Source organism: Uloborus diversus, chromosome 6 (assembly GCF_026930045.1).
Source record: "Uloborus diversus isolate 005 chromosome 6, Udiv.v.3.1, whole genome shotgun sequence".
NCBI lineage: Eukaryota > Metazoa > Arthropoda > Arachnida > Araneae > Uloboridae > Uloborus > Uloborus diversus.
The window spans coordinates 87,446,216-87,466,644 of NC_072736.1; the positions used below are offsets into that span (position 1 = coordinate 87,446,216).

A 20,429-nucleotide genomic window follows, 5' to 3' on the forward strand; every position below is an offset into this window, starting at 1 on the left:
TTTTGCTTCAACGTTTTTGCAATGTATTATTCTGATGTATCTTGGTTCATTTATGGAAAATCAAATGTTCCACCATAAAACTCTTCTGGATTTCACTTTCTCTTTTCAAATATAATTAATTGATTTATTCTCATTCGTTACAGATGGATTTGGCTGCACCAAACTACGAACCAAAGTTCTTCAACTGAGTTCAGGCAAGGTACCACAAACATGCTTCTCAACCGAACCTGTTCCAGAATGTACAGCCCACTGCAAATCTAGAGGAACCATCACTCGCCAAGTTTCATTCCATTGTCTCCCAGCCAAAGATGATTCCACCAAGGCTCTACTCAGGCAACAGCAATCTCGTGTCCTGTACGAAGTCAGGAGGAAAAGTCATGACCACGAAGCTGCAGTAGAGATACCAGATGGATGCCAGCACGAATAGTCACCAATAGCCGATTGTTTTTCCGAGGCTTCATAATGACACTTATGTTTTTGACCGAGTTAAGATTTCCACGAACATACATAAATTCTAGGCAGTGTAATAACAGGACGCTGCAATCATTTAAAATGAGTATTATTAGCCAGAAAAATTTTGAACCATACTACCTTTCAACTTAAAAAAGGCTGACGACAACCAAATACCCAAGTAAATTGAAGGGAGGATTAAAAATTCTAACGAACTACTTTAAAATATTTAATGATTTAAATTGTTCAGAAAGACCTCGGAAAACTGATTGAATGTCATAAAAGTACAAGCATTTTGTCGTTTGTGAAGTCTTCACGTCGTCTTGCTTGCACAATTTCAAGTATTTTCTAATGTGGATGTCTTCTTTGTTTCCAATGTTCAACACTATATCCCCCTTATGTTCTCACAATACTACATGTTTCCCCATGAAGTAACTTTGTACCTCTTTTTTCCCCCCCAAGAATGTTAAATCGTTTCGAAAGAGAAGGCAATGTGTTCAGTTTTGTTTCGTGTTCTGCAATAAAGTTTTTTTCTGAAACTACAGATTTTCATTGCATTCTAAAAACTATTCTCATATCTTTCCAATAATTAAGATGTTATACAGTATCATCCAAAAAGCATAATAGAAAGTAAACGATCGTTGTGGAAAAAGGCAAGCTTCAAGAACATGAAACCTACTTCATTGAATAAAGATAGGAATGACATTTATTATTCAAAATACTCCAGATGTCTAACGACTCCGACTATAGTCTTACAAAGTAGCTTCTGAAATTCTGTATAACTTTCTGGTTTGTGTCAGGACCAACAAATGTATCCATCTCACTTCCGATGACCAATTTCAGGTCCTCCAGTGAATCAGCGGATTTTCGGAAAATTCTGCCTTTGATGTAGCCCCATAAGAAGATGAAGTCACGTGAATTTCTTTGCATCTAATTACACTCACCAAACTTCGTTTCCAGCCACGTGAAGATGTCAATAGTTTCCCGAGGACGAGTACCGCTCTACATGAACATTAGTGACGAGCCATGTTTAGAAAGCATGCTTTAAAGCTCAATTTACGCGCTATCAACTCTCAGCACTTCACTTCTGTGACCATACGGTCTATGAAAATCGGACGAAGTATCCTCTTCGATAATATGGCACATCTCACCGTGACCTTTTGTGGAAATACAGTGGTAAGTCGACACTAAGATGAGGTAACTCAATGGCACCAGTTTTGCTTGCAGAAGAGGTTTCGGAACCGGCTTTATAAGATTGAAGTCGGGGACGGTACGCATTTCGAGCGTCTTGTTTGTGAAATGTCATTCATATCTTTTTTCAATAAAATAGGTTTCATGTTCTTTCATGCTGTCTTTTTTCTGTTGCGATTACTTGTATTCATTCATGTTTCTTTTTTCTTTGGCACATTCTGCATTTGCAAGTCAAATAGTGTTCAAATAATCACCTACACACATTTATTTACAAAAAAAATTAATTTTTTGTCAAAACGTCAAATATATTTTTAACCTAACTGCAAATATCATCATGAATAAAATGTTTAAGAGCGTTATTGCAATAAAAATCAAGTTTTAGCAAAACTTGTTATGCTAAATAGAACGAAATTCTTCGTCATTTATTGCTTTACGTTATTTTGAGGATACGGTACGGCGTTACCAATAAGATCATTTAATTCACCTATTTAGAAGTAAATTTTCTGGTTTTATCAAATAACAATCAATACAATCAAACATTTTTCGACATTTTGTGAGTTTTTAGAGATTTCACATTTTTGGAAATCCAATGAAATCTAATTCATGCTTCACTTGAAAGAACAAAAAAATCTCAATGCGCATTTAATGTAACATTAATGTAAGTTTTACATTGAAATAAGTTCAATTTTAATTTTATGAAAACTTTTTTTTAGAATACTAAACTTGAAATAATGCTTTTTTTCTGTAGTAAAAATGCGCTAAAATGTGAAATTAACGGGTTTGTAATAAGTCATTGTTTTATAAAAGCTTGAAATTGCTCATATATTTTATAGACTCAATGTTAGCTAATGAATGTGTATAAACATTCCTTCTGTCATCTCCTTCTGTCTCATTCATAAAAAAGAGACCGATACTACAAGTATACTTTATCCCAATTTGAGTTAAATTAAAGTTGAAAACAAAAAGAGTTTCTCGAAAAATAGGCAGATAGGTAAAATGTTTCCAACGAAGAAATATATTGCGAACAATCTTCTTAAATAAGTAATTGTTTGGTAAAACAATTCACACTCTGAAAAAAAAGCAATTTATTCACAAGTTCCAAAAACCCCGCTTGGACCACGGATAAAAGAATACCCCATCAATAGTAATAAAAGATTCTATATAGAACCGAACAACTCACCATTCACTAGATGCTTATAGTTTCCAGTTCAGTTTAATGGTTTCCCCTCATAAACTAATGAGGTTTCTTTAAATATTACAGATATGCTGGTTGAAAAAATTTCAAATAAAACACAAGAGCACATTTCTTGAATAATTCTTTTTTCTGGTATGGTGTATAAAATTAACCATCAAGTAATATTGTTCAAATTTTTCTGTTATTCTCCAGCAAAATGGTCATGCGTACTCCCAGCAGTAGGCATTTCTCCTTTCATATTGGCAATATACATGTGCTTCATTCAAGTTAATGATATTGAATTACTATTGGTTATTATTTAAGTTTAATCACATTATATCAACATACTAAAAGTCCGTGCAAAATAGAATACTGGTATGCTTGTGGAACCTAACAGATTGAAAAGCTGATCTTCGTTTAAACGAAACCAACAAAATGTATTTTTAAAAAAGTATATAAAACTCTTATGGCAATGGCTTGTTAAAAGATTTTCTGAATAAAAATTGTACTGGTGGTCTAATGAAGGGAAAGACACGCTTCGCCATTATTAACATCCACTGTAGCGATTCACATTAAAAAAATATTACGATACAGTAGTGGCGTACCTAGCATGGGTGACACCCGGGGCGGTAATTTGTGGTGTCACCCCCCTTTCCCCGTACAAACGTAAAAAAAAAAAGGTTTTACTGTATTTGTTCTATAAAAACATAAAATTCCTTAATTCCTACCATTTTTAGAAACTACATTTCCATTTGTGCTATTACGAAGTTTTAAAAGGGTTAACGTACAAAAGACAAAAAAATTATGAACACTCTTTATGTAACTTGCCCTTAACCCAAATGTGTTACCCCCAGACGGGTAAGACCCGGAGCGGACTGCACCCCCCCCCCCCCGCCCCCCCAGTAGCGACACTACTGGATACAGTTACTTTGTGGCTTTCATCAAAATCATTCTATTATCTTTCAGATAGATATTTACTAATTTTTAGGATTTCCACCATTTGTGCAACGCATACAAAAATTAATTTTAGAATAAGTAAAATAAAAGTTTTGGAGTATTACAAATTCTTTACGCATCCTCTGTTACACTAAATATAACAATAAAGGTAGGCCATGTCAATCTAGTTGAAAACTAGGGGCATTCATTAGTTCAACGGGGTAGGAGACGCGGCGCGGCGACCAAACTGCGCCTTGGCTCTCGGTAGCCCTCATAACAATGAGTTAAAGCAAATAAAATAATACAGAAGTGTTGTAATGATTATGGATGTATTTTTCACAATATTCAAAGATATTTTTAAAAAAATGTACAACAGTAGTTTTAATGACGATGTGAAATGTTCTTCAAGTTTGTTCTTTGCGTGTCAGGTAGTTCACATGCTGATTTCAGCTAATTTTCGCATTCTTGGGTCGTACTGCAAGAAAAAAAAAATGAGGATGTTGAAAAATCAGTAGTCAAAGGTCTGCGAATGCGAATACATAGAAAACAAGCTATAAATAAAACTTTCATTGAAATTATGCAAGAATTGAGCTACACAAAAAAAAAAGAGTTGTACTTGAAATTAAATAAAAAATGAAGCTCACAACAAAACTTATGAGTGAAACTGTACGATAATTTTGTTAAAAAACAAAAATCATAAGTGGTTCAAAAAAATTACGGATAGAGAATAGTGATCATAGCGTATAGCAAATAGGTTTCAAAATAAAAACTATATTGCAAAAATAATGCAAGGAAAAGAAATCAAAAGCTATAAGTGCAGTCGCAAAAGAGAAATATGATGTCGAACAATAATTATGATTGGGATGGAACAGGAGATTAGGTCACGAAACAAAAATGGCGACGAACATTTCTAGAAAGACAATTAGGCACTGGTACTTAAAGTTTTGCATCTTGTCCTGCCGTGTTAACATAATGAAAGTGCTAACGAGAAATTATTCATATTATTTATTACTCTATTAATTAATTTGTAATAAACATCTCAACCATGGGTACAGTTATTGAAAAGTTAAGCAAATTAAAAACTCAGGCTTTTATTTATTTATTTATCTTACAAACTGAGTAATTAACCAAATAAAAGGATTTAATTGTTTTAACCATAAAAGATAACCGAAACACCCTTCCCGAAATGTGTGGAAAAAAACTGGTTTCTTTGTGAAAAAGTTAAATTTTTTGGACATTAAACATTGTAGTGATTATAATAATAAAAATGTATTTTTCAAATACTTTTTTATCACTATAATCACTATCAATTGTGGGACGAAGACCACTATCAGAGTGAATAATGTTACAGGATACGTTTCATTGCAGATTTGGAGAGAATGAATAAAATGGTGTAAAATATTGTTAACTGAGTATTTAAATTATCAATAGAATGCTGTAAAAAATGTGAACACTATTTTTTGTCTAGCGGGTTACTCTTAATTTCTCGTCCGAAACAAAATCTAAATGATATTAATAGCGAAATTAAGTAAGAGAATAATTTTATTTTTATGCAACTTTTTAAAGAAGGATTTTGCAGGGTTGGCATTTTCTTCTTTCTATTCCAGCTAAGATTAGACACATACGAGGCCTGTCTAAAAAGTATCCGACCTTTGATTTTCCCGCGCAAAATAGAGACGATAGCGTGGCGCCACTGTACACAGTAAAGGAAGAGACCTTCATGCGCATGTGTGAATTTTATCCCCGCCTTCCAGCGCGTCAGTACGCTGCATGTCGGTCGCTGAGTGAGGTGCTACACAACGTGTTCGGCGGATTACTAATTCTTTCAAGATGACTGAACGTGTTGAGCAAAGATACTGCATCAAATTTTGTCAAAAACTTGGTGATTCTCAATGCGAAACAATTCGTAAGATTCAGCAGGTGTTTGGAGAAGATGCGATGGGTGTAACCCAAATTAAGGAGTGGTTCAACCGATTCAAAAATGGCCGCACATCAGCGGAGAGTGACGAGCGTTCTGGCAGGCCCCAAACTGCTCGGAGTGCAGCTGTTGTTGAGAGGGTGCGAAATTTGGTAATGACAGATCGTCGTTTGACCGTGCGGGAGATTGCCCAAGAGGTTGGAGTGAGTAAAGATTCGGCACATGCAATTTTGCGTGATGATTTGAACATGCACAGAATGGCTGCGAAATTCGTGCCCAAGTTGCTGTCACCGGAACAAAAAGACCTCCGCCTTGAAGTTGCACAGGACCTTCTGGACACTGCCAACGCTGATCCTGGGTTTCTGAACACCGTGATAACTGGAGATGAGTCATGGGTGTACGGGTACGACCCAGAAACAAAAAGACAGTCGTCGCAATGGAAGCATTCCGAGTCTCCAAGACCGAAGAAAGCGCGACAGGTGCGAAGCAAAATCAAGGTGCTGCTGACTGTCTTCTTTGATGTCCGTGGAATTGTGCATCACGAATACGCACCGCAAGGACAAACAGTGACAAAGGAGTACTATCAGGATGTTCTCCGGCGACTCCGTGACGCAGTTCGGCGCAAAAGACCAGACATGTGGACGGCGAAAAACTGGCAACTGCATAACGACAACGCCCCCACACATTCATCCCACTTGATCCAAAATTTCTTGGCCAAACATGGAATTTCAACCGTTCGCCAACCTCCCTACTCTCCAGACATGGCTCCTTGCGACTTCTGGTTGTTTCACAAATTGAAGACCCCACTGAAAGGATCCCGTTTTGAAAGTAGAGAAGAGATAATGCGGAACGCGACGACGGAGATGAACACCATTCCAAAAGAAGACTTCCAGAGGTGTTTCCGGCAGTGGAAGGATCGGTGGGCTAAGTGTGTGCAAGTACAAGGGGCCTACTTTGAAGGGGATTAGGGTCCCAACCCCGTCCAGTATTCAAAATATTTTTTATAGCCAAAGGTCGGATACTTTTTAGACAGGCCTCGTATTTTAAGAAACAAGTCAACTGCTTGATGATTCATATTTTTTAATTGTATTTTACTTTTTAACGCTGTACAGCTTTAATAAAAGCAGATGAATAATTGACCAGTATCTAAAACTAATTGTTTTAAACTGCACATGAATCATGCGGAATTTAATATGTTTTTAAAATCATACTTACAAGCGCATGTGGTAAGGTTGGAGATAGGAGCCATTGAAAATTTGATATCGTCGAGGACCCATCCAGACTTTTGCACAGTACTGATAAAGGCAACCTGCAACGAAAATCAAAGTTGCAGCAAAATATCTAAAAGCGGAAAGAGGTAATCCCAGCGCGCGGCAACTGGACAGCACGAATTTCAAAAAGTGTAAGCTAGGCTATCTCCATGCCAAAGCACACCCAATGGTCAAATTAAAAAAAAAAAACTTTATTTAAAATGTTTCTTCATTTTTTTATTGTAAATAGATTGAATTTCACATTATCGATGCAAAAATTGCTTTTTATGTTTTGCATATGGCAACAAACTAGCATCAAAAAGACATTTGTAAACACGCGTTGTGGGCGACGTTAAATATGCTCGTGGTCTCAATGTCCTCCAAGTGAAACGATACCTCTGGGGGTGCTAGTACCAGGTAGCTATTAGCTCTTGGACTAGTTCTAAATTCTTATTAACTGTTCGATCCGGTGATGGTGCTGCCATCTATCGGTATATAAAATAATGGAGGCAAGGCACTAGTATGCAGACCTCGACATAAAATACAGTTGAAGTCAGTTGTGACTCTTGAATAGAAATAGTATAGAAAACACGCGTTGCTGCATGCGAAGTTGATCATTTTCAAAAGGGTTCTTTTCACATCTAGAGAAATTTCCTTGCAAGTCAAGAAATGTCAATGCAAAATAAATATTACTAGTTAAATAAAATATGCCTAGGAGAGTATACTTTTTATGTTACAAAATGATGCAGCAAAGATTTTTGGTTCAAGATAAAATTAGTTTATAAGTCTTTTTTTTTTTCCAGTCGTTTTGTCAAGGCTGGAAAAACGAACTGTTCTGAAAAGTGTATCAATCAGGAAGATATTTATCCATAATTCACTCCAAAATCAGGAAGGCGCCACACTGGCTCCTTCAGTCTTTCTAGGTATATGACAAAGTTCAGTCTTCCTAGTGTTTAAGTATCGAAAGTATCAATTACCGAGAAATTGGATGCAAGTGTGACATTCACTTGACCGTAATGGTAATGTGTCTGTAGCTTTTCGTCTCGATTCAACTTCCATATTTCTGTATGTGTGTTGTTGTAGTGAGCCCTGACCAGCAGGGTGGCCCCTTGCTCCGTTTCCAGGGCCAAGTACCAGAAGCTCAGACAATAGGTGATATTAGGGTGGCCATAGAGGAGGGGTGACTGCAGGGTACTGCTGACTGGACTCGGCGAGGAGAAGACGTCAATGTAGACGAATCCGTCTGAAAGACAAAAGTCGAAAACAATCAATAGGGTGGTTTCCTTCCGTCAAAAGTACTACTTTTAGTCATTGAAATGGATAGAATGAGCAAAAAAAAAAAAAAATAAATAAATAAATAAATAACATGGACCCAGAAAATACTTTCATTTTCAAAAACAGTTTTTTTTTTTAATTAATTTTTTAAAATGTCCGATTTTTCAAACAACGCTGGGTCTTGATGACGTCACAAATGATGCACTTTGGCGCATCTTTTTACTACGTTTCCACGTTATGATAATCAAGCAGTGAATAAAATATTGCGCTCTACGCTTGTTATCAACCCTATCTTTGCCAATACACGTGAGTAAAGATGTGAATTAAATATTTTGCACTGTGAATGGCGACACTGAATGGCATGTCATCATTTGTGATGTCATCGGCAGAAGCCGTAAACAATGAAAGCGCTCCGATTTAAGTAATTTTTTAAAAATATTAAACGTAAACGAATTTATCAAAAAATGGTCAGATCCTATTTTTTGAGCATGCTCTTTCAGAAAAAAATACTTTTAAAATTTTGGAAACAACGCCATTGTTTATTATGTAATGCAGAGGCTGATATAAACTTTATTACAAAAATGCAGAACTGAACAATCAGTGCAATACAATATCGTTCCCTTTTGGCAGGGGAGGATGCTCCATTAGTGAACATGATTAAGTAATGATCAAAAACATTAAAAAAAAATTAATTTATTGAAAATTGAAATAAAACACTATTAAATATAAAAACTCTATATTTCTTTTAAGAAGAAAACCTACTAAGATTTTTTATAATGATAACTGAAAATAGTATTCCAATTTTTAAAGTATTTTAAATTGTGTTTTCGTTGAATTCTAAGGTTTTAAACTGTGATCTATGTCACAGAAACCATGGTTTAACAAATTATCCATCTTACTTAAAATATTCTGTGAACTAGAGAATCGAATCTGTAAAACGTAACAAATTGAATTTTAATTGCTTAAATTCACATTCAGTTTCAAATTATTCTTTTCCTTACCTCCCAAAACTTGATAAGTATGATCCTTCACTGTCGCTGGCTTCGTGTTTCCAGAAGGCAATCGCCATTTTGGACCCGTGTGAGAGGAATTCACAACTCTCCAATGGCACAGGTCTCGGTCAAAGGCGCAATCAGCTACGCATGAAAAAGGTAGTTTTTATTTGTTAATAAAAATTTGTAGTCAATTATGTTGCACGAAATGCTATTAGTGGCTTATACAAAGACTGAATCAACCCTTTTAATGGAATGTTAGTGCTTTACAAAGAGTTTGATTCCATCAGTTTTCATGAAATGCTGCTCGTTTGCTTATTCAGAGCCAGAATCAATTATTTTTCATGAAATACCATACGTGACTTATAAAGTGTATGAATCGAATATTTTTTATGAAAAGTTACTTAAATGATTGAAAACACTATTGGCAAATCAGTCTCAATGAAATTCGCAACTCCAGCGCTCGAATACGCTACCATGCGGTGATTTACAAAATTAAAGAAAGAGGTAAAACAATTCGTTCCACTTGTGTCTGTTGGTAAACATAGGCAGTTTTTTATGATTATTTAGTAACGCAATCTATGTGTCTTAGATTGCTTTCAGCTACAGAAATTGTTTTGTCCCTCAATAGTATTCTTGAGCTTCTCAAAATAACGTTAGTTTTCATTATTTTCTTCTAAAAAGTGAGTTGATTGAGAAATGGTGAAAGCGTAAACACGAGAAAACTCTGGATTAACAAACTTGGGTAACGTTATACCAGGTAAAAAAATTTATTGTTTTGTGTAAATTTGTAAGAATATGGTTTTTTTTTTTAAATCTTAAATTAATTTAACTAACCATATTTTACAGCAATTTAGTTGGAATAGACAGTATGCAAAATATTTTCTTGAATATATTATTGTAGAACGAAATGAAAAATGTTTAACCGAGAAATAATTTATTTTATTGCTTTTATTCTCAGCTGAAAGGTTTCGCCAAATTTTTTTAGGGTTATAGTTTTAGTATTGTGCGAGCTAAGTACCCTTGGCGAGATTCCGCATGATAGTTAAACCATTTTTATTTTTTATCTTGAGTGGAATAAAATGGTCGAAAGATTACAGAATTCGATAAGTAAAAAGAAATAATGGTACATCAAACTGAAAAGAAAACTAGCACCTCATATTCGTGAGAATTTTGTTGATGATTTGCATAGCATGACGTAATTAAATCATAACTCAGAAATTAGAAACATTCGAAACAGAAAAATTTTTAATTAACCGATTCGGGAATTTGAGAAAAATAACTCGGCTACAAATGCAAAACAATTAGCGCTAGCCAAGCAAGGCAAAGTATCATCTTCTTTTGATAATAATTCGTAATGTCATATAATTAAATTTTCTAGCATTAATTGTTATTCTTGTCAGGCCACTATTATTATTTAGTTTTATCAAGAATTGATTAATATCGAATTCAACATCGTGGAAATGGCTGCTTAGAACTACGAACTACGTAGTTTGCATTAATTTCTGACGTTTAGTAATGCTTCTTGAATTCTCATTTATTTCTACGTGGGTCAGAATATTGACAAGACTTTGAAAATTAACTTAAAAAGAATAAAGCGAAAAAATCATGCATACGAACAAAATTTACTTGGCTTATGAGCATTTTCTACGCTACGGCGTGCGTTTGTTTTTCCTTTTTCATCCGCCATTAGACGGTGGCTGCAGTGCCCCCTATAGTTTGTTGGAGTTGCGAATCATACTAATGTCTAACCTTCATTGTCAGTCAATATGTTTTGTAAAATTGTATTTAACCAAGGAGGATAGAAGAAGGGGGAGACGCTCAACACAACAAAACCTGAAGCTAAAACCGTAACCGGTTTTAACTGACACGGGTAAAAGTCTACCCAAAACATTCGGCTTTGAATGGCTTTATCAGTGCCATTTTATCTAGAATGCTGTTTTTAATAGTGAATATTTTCTGTTGATTTAACTAAAATGCCCGCTTGTTTTGCGTACGGGTGTTCAAACAGACCGGGAAACAAGATTCCAGGGATATCTTTCGTGCCATTATAAAAGAATACTTAAATGTAAGGTTTAGGTATTGGGGAAAAAATATTGAAAAAAAAAAGCAATTCACTTAGACAATTATATTCAAAATTATTGCACTTTAAAGGGCAATAGTGGGTAACACAAAGGGTTAGACATTTTGCAGGCAAGAAGTCATTTATGCCAGGACAGTGGAAAAAATAGCAAAAACAGAATTAGAGAAAGTTGAATTGAGTTCTGTTAACATAACAAAGATATAGGAATGAAATTTTTTAGCTATCTATTTTATTATTTATTATATTTATTTATAGTTTGCAAAATTTGCGTTTAATAACAAAAGTAATCCCTTTAAAACTCCACCACAGCATGTTGCAATATAATGCAGTAAAATTTTTCTATGAGCCTAATTCTTTTAAACATAAAATTTCAGATAAGCAAACTTTTTTTAAAAAAAATTAGGATTAGCACATTTCTGCCAAAGGTAGGAAAAAGAAAAATTCTAAAAGTGTCCTGGCAAAACTATTTTTTGCCCATATTTGCCAAACTGGCAAAACTAGATTTGCTTCATTTATGGGGATTAGATATAACCTGTTTAATATCATAGTAATTTTAACTGCATTCTAATAATTTTCATGTTTTTGTGTCTAAAATATTAAATTGCATCAGTGGAACAGTAATCCATTGTTTTAGTCACATGCTTTTCTTTTTTATTTTATGAATACAGAAAGAAAGTGGAGTGTAAAAAACAATAAAAATCAACTCACTGACTTTGGTATAAAATATTAAACTGCCCTAACTATTAAATAAGAAATTCTCATCTTTTAATTTTTAGCAGGGAAGTAGTGCAAATTTTGCAGTGCCAACAGAGTAATAAAAATTATAAGAGGTCAACTATGATTATATAGTGTGAAATATAAATGTGATAAAAATGTATAATTCATACTAAATGAAATTTTATTATTGACAATTACTCCTAAAAATAGTCAAAGCTCAATCAAATTCAGTTAGATCCGGTATATCAGGATATTTTTTTAAACATTGCATCGCAATATGCAAGTTTTAAATCATTCTCTATTTCCCCTAGTATACTTTAAATTGTTTTAATTATACATTTATATTAATGAAGAACCTAGTCTTGATCTGCTTTAATTTAAATTTCAATTGGATTATTCAAATTGTACAATTGTTATACTTGTTTTCCCAGTTTTTGCCACTATCCTGGAAAAAATAACCCTTTGCTGGCAGGACGACCACCAACCTCATCAAAAATTTAAACTGTTATTCTTTTTCCAGATTTCATTTAGATTTTCAAGCTATTTAATTTTGACAGAAAATAGTCAAATAATATAGAAAATTGTCTTTTTTCTCTAAAGAAAAATTACGTTTCTTCCTCCTGACTGGGGAAATTGATACCCGAGAAAAAGTAGTTGAGAACTGGTAATGTCTAGCTCTTTCAGACAATCATTCTTTGCATTTATTTTCCTGCCTCAAATACAAACTGTAAATTCAATTTTTATTTTAAAAAAAAATCTTTGGAAGCATTCGTTTAAGCAAGTTTAATATTACATTTATTTTAAGCTAGATGTCAAAGAAAACCAAAACTAGAATTTAATTAAAGCATGTTTAATATCTTTTATTAAGTTACTGAGGGCAAAATTAAAAAAAACTACATAAGTTGTCTATAAAAATTCCATTTTTTGTTCCCTTTTGAATACTGGCAAAAAATCTATTTTTGCTGGAAGGGGAAAACCGTGTTTTTTTTCCACCCGTGGCGAAATACTTGCCAACCCTGGCAACACAACTTGAATAACTCATTTCTTGTTCGAAATATCTCTACTAGAACCATAGAAAAAAGAGGATAGGGCACATATTTTTCAAAGCAAGAAAACTATAAATGTGCTACATCATTTTATGATCTATAATGATGATTCATCACATTTTAACTATCATAATTAAAAACAAGTTTAATATTCCAGAAATACAGTGCGTAAAAATGTCTCATTTGCGCAAATGGCTTAAGCAATACATAAAATTTGAACTGCAAGGCAGATTTTTTTTTTTTACTAAACTTATTGAAGAGAGCTCTTGACAAAGAAAATGTAATAAAAAAATTATTTAAATTTTTGGCTATTTTAAGGGTATTTTTTAAGAAATTTAAATTTTTGTCATACATTTGTGTTTTACTTTCAATGTGTCAATATTTGTTGTGTATAATAAAGACATTTTCTGTACTTGGTACATTCTTTAGTTCTTTCAAACAATGTTCAAAATTTAAGATTGAAGACATCTACATTTTTTAGTACAATTTATTTCTTATGTGTTTATACTCTAATTCTATTCTAACTAAGCAAAGTTTTAGACATACTTTTTCATCAATTACGTGCGTTCAAGCTTCTGAAATTGTGTGATAATCGGGGGAAATAAATAACTACTCTACATTCCAAAAATGCATTCACTAACATCAAAAATGAATTAAAATAAGAAAAAAAAATCTCAAAGAAATAGCTTTTTTCATTGTTGTATGCGATAAATAAAGCTTTTTTTTTTTTTTTTTTTTTTTTGCTCCGACAATAAAAATTATAAAAGTGCCGCACATTTATTTCTCTTTCTGAACGTTTTCCATATTACTTTACATTGAATACCATTGCTTTCTTGGGTAGAGTTTTTCCCTTCTCCTCTCCCTTACCCGCTCTGTCCACGGCTTCAAGTGCGCGCAGCAAGTTTACGGCTTTGGGCGTCACCCCTTTCTTCTATCCTCCTTGTATTTAACACCTTAGTAGTTTGGCTAATCATTATTTTGTGATTAATGGCTTAAAGTAAATTTTAATCAATCTTTTGTTTTCAAAGCATTATTAAAAATGTACAAAAATGCTTTAAACAAAATATTTTCAGGAATTACTGTTACTGACTTATGAATTTTATTTTAAAATAAACCTGGCACATGATTATTTGAAACAATCCATGAAAATTTATTCAAAACGTTAGGTTATCAATATTTAATAAAATTTGTATTACGAAGATTAATAACTCTCAGCAGAATATCTTCCTCTGCTGAAATATACTCATTTACCATTAAGAGATTAGAAAAAAAAACAGAATTGCGTTTTTTTGTAACTTAATGTATCATCCCAATTTTTACGTCATAGTATAGCAGAAGAGACCGTCAATTATGTATAATATGTATTAGTCAATTTAGTGACTCAGACTGAGAACAAGGTTTGATCAACTTTTTCAACAGGAGTTTCTTATTTTCTCATTACACTATCATATAAAAATTTCCGTCATAAATGGAAAATGTTTTTTTTTTATTCAGAGTACTTTTCCTTCAAATACTGCTAGGTTAAAAGACAACTAATTATGAGCTATAAAAATGCCTTCTATTATTTTGTACTGTTTTTACTTGTCGAAAAAACATTGATTTTGTTTGAAGCTACTAAAAGCAACTAAATACCATAATAAGTTCTGGTGTACTTAAAGGGAAGAGTTTGTGTTCAGCCCGAATTTATTGTATTTCAAATAAAGCAAACAAATATTTTAAAATGTATTAGTTTTGCATTAGCCTTAAAGGGCAAAACTGTGAAAATTCATCAGTCACCATTGGCTACTAGAAACAATTTCATTAGTAGCTACCTTTTTGATATAGATGCAATTTTTTTTTACTTAAAGTGCTAAACGACAATTTTTTTAATTTGTTGAAGTTAATAACTCTAAACTCATTAATTTATAATCCTCATATATATAATAACAAATTCACTGATGGAGTAACGCTCTGACGTCATCAACAATGAAACTCGCACCATAGCATGATAATTTGATACACACATCTTCATATATATAATAGCCAAAATGATCAAGCAACCCGCGAAATTCAACAATAAAACTCGCGCCATGGCATGGTAATTTAATAATATGCTTTGGCAATGTTTGACATGCAGGGAATGCTTTATTTTGACAAGGCTGAACTGCATCCGGTAACTTAAATGTTTTACTGGTAAAGTCGTCATTTTAGGAGAATGACGAAACGAAAACGTGGTCAACAATAATGAACGCTGTCTACTGGAGCTTAGGATTCATCCACTGGTTCTTAAGGGTAAAATTTCAACTATCAAAATATCACCAAATAGGCAATTGCTTCATTCGAATGTAGAAGCAATTTTCACCCGTCATACCTAGACGGGCGATTTTCTAGTATGATAATACACTGCTCAAAACAATTAGGGGAGCAATCAAAAATGTGAAGAAAACCGTGCGAGACAGCCACATATTGGCAAACAATGGATAGTACACACGTATCAATGCGCAATACAGAAAAAAAAGGTAAAAAAATGGAATTACGCTTTAGTTCTTGGAAAATATGGAAAAAAACATGAATAGATTATCTAGGGCAACAATTTGGCTATATGAAAACGATGAAAAAATATACTGTTTAGACATGATGCATAAGTTTTAATAGGGAGTATGGTCTCCTCGAACAGCTAAGACTGCTGCACACCTGTTTACTATGGGTGCGATGAGGTTTTTGATCTGACTGTGGAGAATACTGTTCCACTCCTCAAGAAGTGAAATCTCCAAGTCTCGAACAGTAACAGGCGGCCTTGGTCGCGCAGAATTCGTCCTCTGAGCATGTCCCAAACATGCTCGACTGGATTCAGGTCAGGAGAGCACGCTGGCCAATCCATACACTGTATTGTTTCAGTTTGAAACATGTTCTCCACCAGATGATCTCTATGCGGTCGGGCAATATCATCCTGGAAAACAAAGGAATTTCCAATGGCTCCAGCGTAAGGGATGACATAACGTCACAGTATCTCGTCTGCATACCTTTGGACCGTCAAAGTGCCATTCCGAAAGATATGCAGGTCCGTACGTCCGCCTATGCTGATTCCACCCCATACCATCCAACCAACTCATCTGTATTGTGACCTTTCGCGAATGAATGCCGGGTCATTTCGAGTGACCCCGTACCTCCATACCAGAACACGTCGGATGTCGCACTCCAGACTGATTTGGGACTCATCTGTAAATAACACTTGGCTCCAATCATGTTGCTCCCAATCTCGATGTTCAGCAGCCCATCTTCTTCGGTTCGCACGATGGCGTGGGGTCAACGGAATGCAGACCATTGACCTATGTGCATAGTGCCCTCCCTCATGAAGCCAATTACGTACTGCTTGGCTTGACATCCTTCGTCCTGTTGCCAAGAGCAACTGTCTTTGCAGCTGTGTAGCATTCTCTGTTCTGTTTGGACGGGCTGTTAACAGTATATACCGGTCATCAGTTGCTGTACTGGCTTGTGCCCGACCTTGTCCTCGTCGACGTCTAACATTTCCTGTCTCTTGGAATCGATTCTACAGCCTTGCAACAACACTTCTGGAGACTCCAACAGTGTCTGCGATACTACGTTATGTTTGCCCAGATTCCAGTTTGCCTATGACACGCCATGTCATGGATTCCGGTAAATCACATTGTTGAGACAACCTCAATTAACCTTGTCTAAGAAAAAATACTGCGTAATCAAATTCCACAGTTACGGCAATAAAACAGACTTTTCTACAACATCCCGATTTCTGCCCTTATCTCCTTTTTCTGGTTTTTGACGTCATGAACTATGATTTGCATATAAAGTTTTCTTCTTCCGTTTTCTGGTAGGATTTAAATTATGGATTATTCATTGTATGTTACTTATTAGTATGCATCTTTGCGTAATTTTGTTAAAACCATGTGCTCCCCTTATTGTTTTGAGCAGTGTACTTTCAAAAAATGATTTACTAAAGATTAATTCTTAATTCTGGTGGAAACGATTTTACTAATAACTGGACGTCTCTTGTGCTTTTAAAGGTATCTTTTCTTTTTCTTTTTTTAGGTGGCAATCGATTGTCGAATGACAGATGAATTTTTAATCGCCATGTTTTTTAAACATGTGGTCGCCCAGCGACACAATGGCCCTGGAAACCGATGATTTTGTCTTTCAATTGTCCTTAAACATGCGAGGAAAAATTAAATACGAGCAAAAAATATATATTCATGCGTTTAATTTTTCTTAAATCATCAAACGAAGAAAAAAACATTTAAAAAACGTTTCTAAAACTATACAGATTTTACTTACCATGATGCACATGAGCCTTTTGAGGTTTAACTGAAAAAAAAATTAATAAATACATAAATATGAATGTATTCATCTATTTTGACATCTCATACATTGAGGGAAAACATTTAAGTTTAAAATAAGATGCATAAGGACTGCATATTTCAAGCACAGCATAAGATATCACATTATGTTATAAAATGAATTGTATTGTAAGCGATTTCTTCTTATTAAACTTAGGCTTTCATTCATTTCGCATTCGTAATGTTTCTACACTTGGTGACACACTCCTGCTTAAAGACTTGCATATACTAACTATTTTAATATTATTTCTAGTTCACTTCAATGAAATATTTGCAGTAACTTACTTGTACAATTGTAAGGAGTTGTAAATGTGATATCATCTACTCCAATAGCTGCTCTTGTATCACCACCTTTTATAGCTTCAATTATGACCTGTTAAATGCAAAAAAAAAGAGTAGAAAATGATGGTAGTGATTTGGATTGAAAGTAGAATCTGCAGGAAATATTAGTAACAATGCGCAAAATTGTAGAAGTTATGCATGATGATTTGTCATAAATGCAATGTAATACAATCTAAAACAATCGATTGCTTGAATTTCAGTAGTGATTGGTATTTACCTGCATGTTTCCGATACTAAGTAAAATCAGATAAAAATTTTCAGTATAAAAGAGTGGCAGATTAATGTTCATAATTGAAATGTATCAAATTATTACATACATTGATAATATGATACTTTAAATGGTTATTCATTATTTAAACCCAACATTTCTTTAGTTATACAGCATGGAAGTAAGTTTTGGTCATTTTGGACTACTGTCAAGTTTTTATTTTGGTGACGTACCGATAAAAAAAAACTCAATAAAATATCAAAAACATAAATGAAAATAAGCTGGCAATAAAAATTTTAATCTGATGTTGAACGGACAAGATGTATTGCCTGTCACCGAAAATTTGTCAATTCTGTTCATCCGGTAACTTAAACAGTAGTTTTCGGCTAAGATTTCAGAATACTGACGACATTTCAGATTTCGTACACTTCTTTCTTACCGCACTAACATTTTTTACTTCCGAGCATTATTTATGAAATATTTTAGACAAAAAATTCAGATAAATTTAAGTTTTAGAGAAATCTAATCACGACAAACTTAGAAGATGGATGTGACGGAATTTAAATAGCAAATGTAAGTTTCAATAAAAATTTGCACTTTGTTGAAGGCTCAAAAAGACCAAATCAAGCACTTCTGTTGGTTTAATGCCACCAATTAAATTACTATTCAGTTTACTTTGCTACAATAATATTGACCGCACGGTTGTTGGAATCCACTTTAGACGAATCTATTTCAAAGCCGATAGAAAACCAGAAAAGTCAAGCTGGTATATTATATTCAAAAAATCAGTAATCCAACGTCAGAAAGCACAAATGACTTTTCATCCAGAAGCTCACATTTCTTTGCATTGAAAAAAGTGTTCCTTGTAACACCGAAACACGTGTCTGCAATTTTTTGCAATATTTGTGCTTTCTGACGTTGGATTACTGATTTTTTGAATTTTCAGCACAAAGGTATTTATTCGTTATTTGGTATATTATATGTTGGGAATTTTGGCTACGACTAACCATCTTGTCAACTCGTATATTTGATTAAGCAGGCAAAGCACTAAGTGCGACTAAGAATCGTAGGGGAATACAACCTTGATAAAAAATGATGATTACGATAATGGTAACGATGTAAGTAATAATGGTAACAAACAATTAAAAAGTATTGACAATCACACTTACATAATCTTCTCTGCAATAATCGTAACGATGCAACTAATGATCACAACAGACAATTAAGTAATGACAGTCACACGTACATAATCAGTCGTGACAATAAAGGTAATGATAGAAATGATGATGATGATAGATAATTACTTAGTAACATTAACACTTACATAATCAGTGGTCGTATTCATGTCGGAAGGAAGAGACAATTGAGAGTGCACCCAGTGTGATGCTTGGTGATTATCCAACCTCCACAAAATGATAGAAGTGTTGTCCGACTTACGGACTTTGACTTGCAATCCTCCAATCGGTACTCCAGCTGTACTGGCGTACATGTACGTCCAGAAAGTCAAGCAGTACGTATAGTTGCTGTGTGGTATACGTGGACTGATAAGCTGGCCCTTATCCAATGGCGCATGTTGATAACTTGCAGTATTGAACATCATGTAAGAATCTATAAAAAGCAACAGCGTTATTTTCTAAGAAGACATGTTAATTAACTTTATACTTTTACTGCAGTAAGAGTTAGGTTGAGAGGCAAATTAAATATTGAAATGAAATCTATATCGTAACAGACAGCCGTAAACAAGGTTTTTTTTTTTCTTTTTACGAGTTAACTTCACCATGATGTATGTTATCAGAATTATTATTAGATACTCTCATTGCAAAAATAAAAACATAGGCATTCACTTCCTCATCAAAAATGTAACTACTTTCCGGGCTCGTAGTCGCCTGTTGTCCATACAGAATATTTTTGGCTAGAAGATAAACTCATTAGGTGCTCTTTCGCAACCAAAGAGGGTGTGCCAACCAAAAATCCTCGCAAGACAAAAGAAGGTAGACCAATCAGAAGCAATAACATCAAATGTGAGATTAGTTCCCTATCCAACGAGTATCAAGATCAAGATTTATATCGTATAGGTTCGCCTTCAAATTCAGTTGTGCTCGGAAGAAGCCTGAGGTACGACTGGTGAAACGATACAAGCATATTGGATTAACCATGGGCTGCAAGACCTGAAAGTACACTCAAATTCGTTTGTAACGAGCTTAAAGTGATCACGATAATTGATCGATATAACTGAGGATAATAAAGAAAAGTGTACGTAAAAAAAATACCTACTTGCTTTTTTTTTTTTACATTTTTGTACAATATCAAAAAAGTGAATTAATTTCCTTTGAACTGTCCTTTTGCCTCTTTTTTTTTCTTGAGCAACACTCACGGCCCAAAAAACACTTACTTGCGCCTATGGCATCGAAAAAAGTTTGAAGATTTTCTGCATACCAAAAGCTATTGAATATGAGGAATGATTCAGTTTGAAATTCTTCTCATTCGTCTTTATCGTT

The 20,429-nt window shown here is 34.1% G+C and overlaps 2 protein-coding genes across 2 annotated transcripts in view; one reads left to right on the forward strand and one right to left on the reverse strand.

The window, feature by feature from the left end:
- The window catches only part of LOC129223838 (vitellogenin-2-like), a 42,176-nt gene extending 40,385 nt beyond the window's left edge, over window positions 1-1,791 (forward strand). Inside the window, exon 27 of the mRNA XM_054858201.1 lies at window positions 144-1,791. Within this exon, the coding sequence (XP_054714176.1) occupies window positions 144-427 (284 nt within the window). The 3' untranslated portion in view covers window positions 428-1,791. The remainder of the gene's footprint in view (window positions 1-143) is intronic.
- Window positions 1,792-3,974: 2,183 nt separating this feature from the next.
- LOC129223839 (MAM and LDL-receptor class A domain-containing protein 1-like) overlaps window positions 3,975-20,429 on the reverse strand; it is a 57,068-nt gene continuing 40,613 nt past the window's right edge. Inside the window, exons 13-19 of the mRNA XM_054858203.1 lie at window positions 19,256-19,539; window positions 17,667-17,754; window positions 17,320-17,349; window positions 9,196-9,330; window positions 7,897-8,162; window positions 6,885-6,978; window positions 3,975-4,226 (exon numbers count right to left, since the gene is read on the reverse strand). Coding sequence (XP_054714178.1) covers window positions 4,198-4,226; window positions 6,885-6,978; window positions 7,897-8,162; window positions 9,196-9,330; window positions 17,320-17,349; window positions 17,667-17,754; window positions 19,256-19,539 — 926 coding nt within the window. The 3' untranslated portion in view covers window positions 3,975-4,197. The remainder of the gene's footprint in view (window positions 4,227-6,884; window positions 6,979-7,896; window positions 8,163-9,195; window positions 9,331-17,319; window positions 17,350-17,666; window positions 17,755-19,255; window positions 19,540-20,429) is intronic.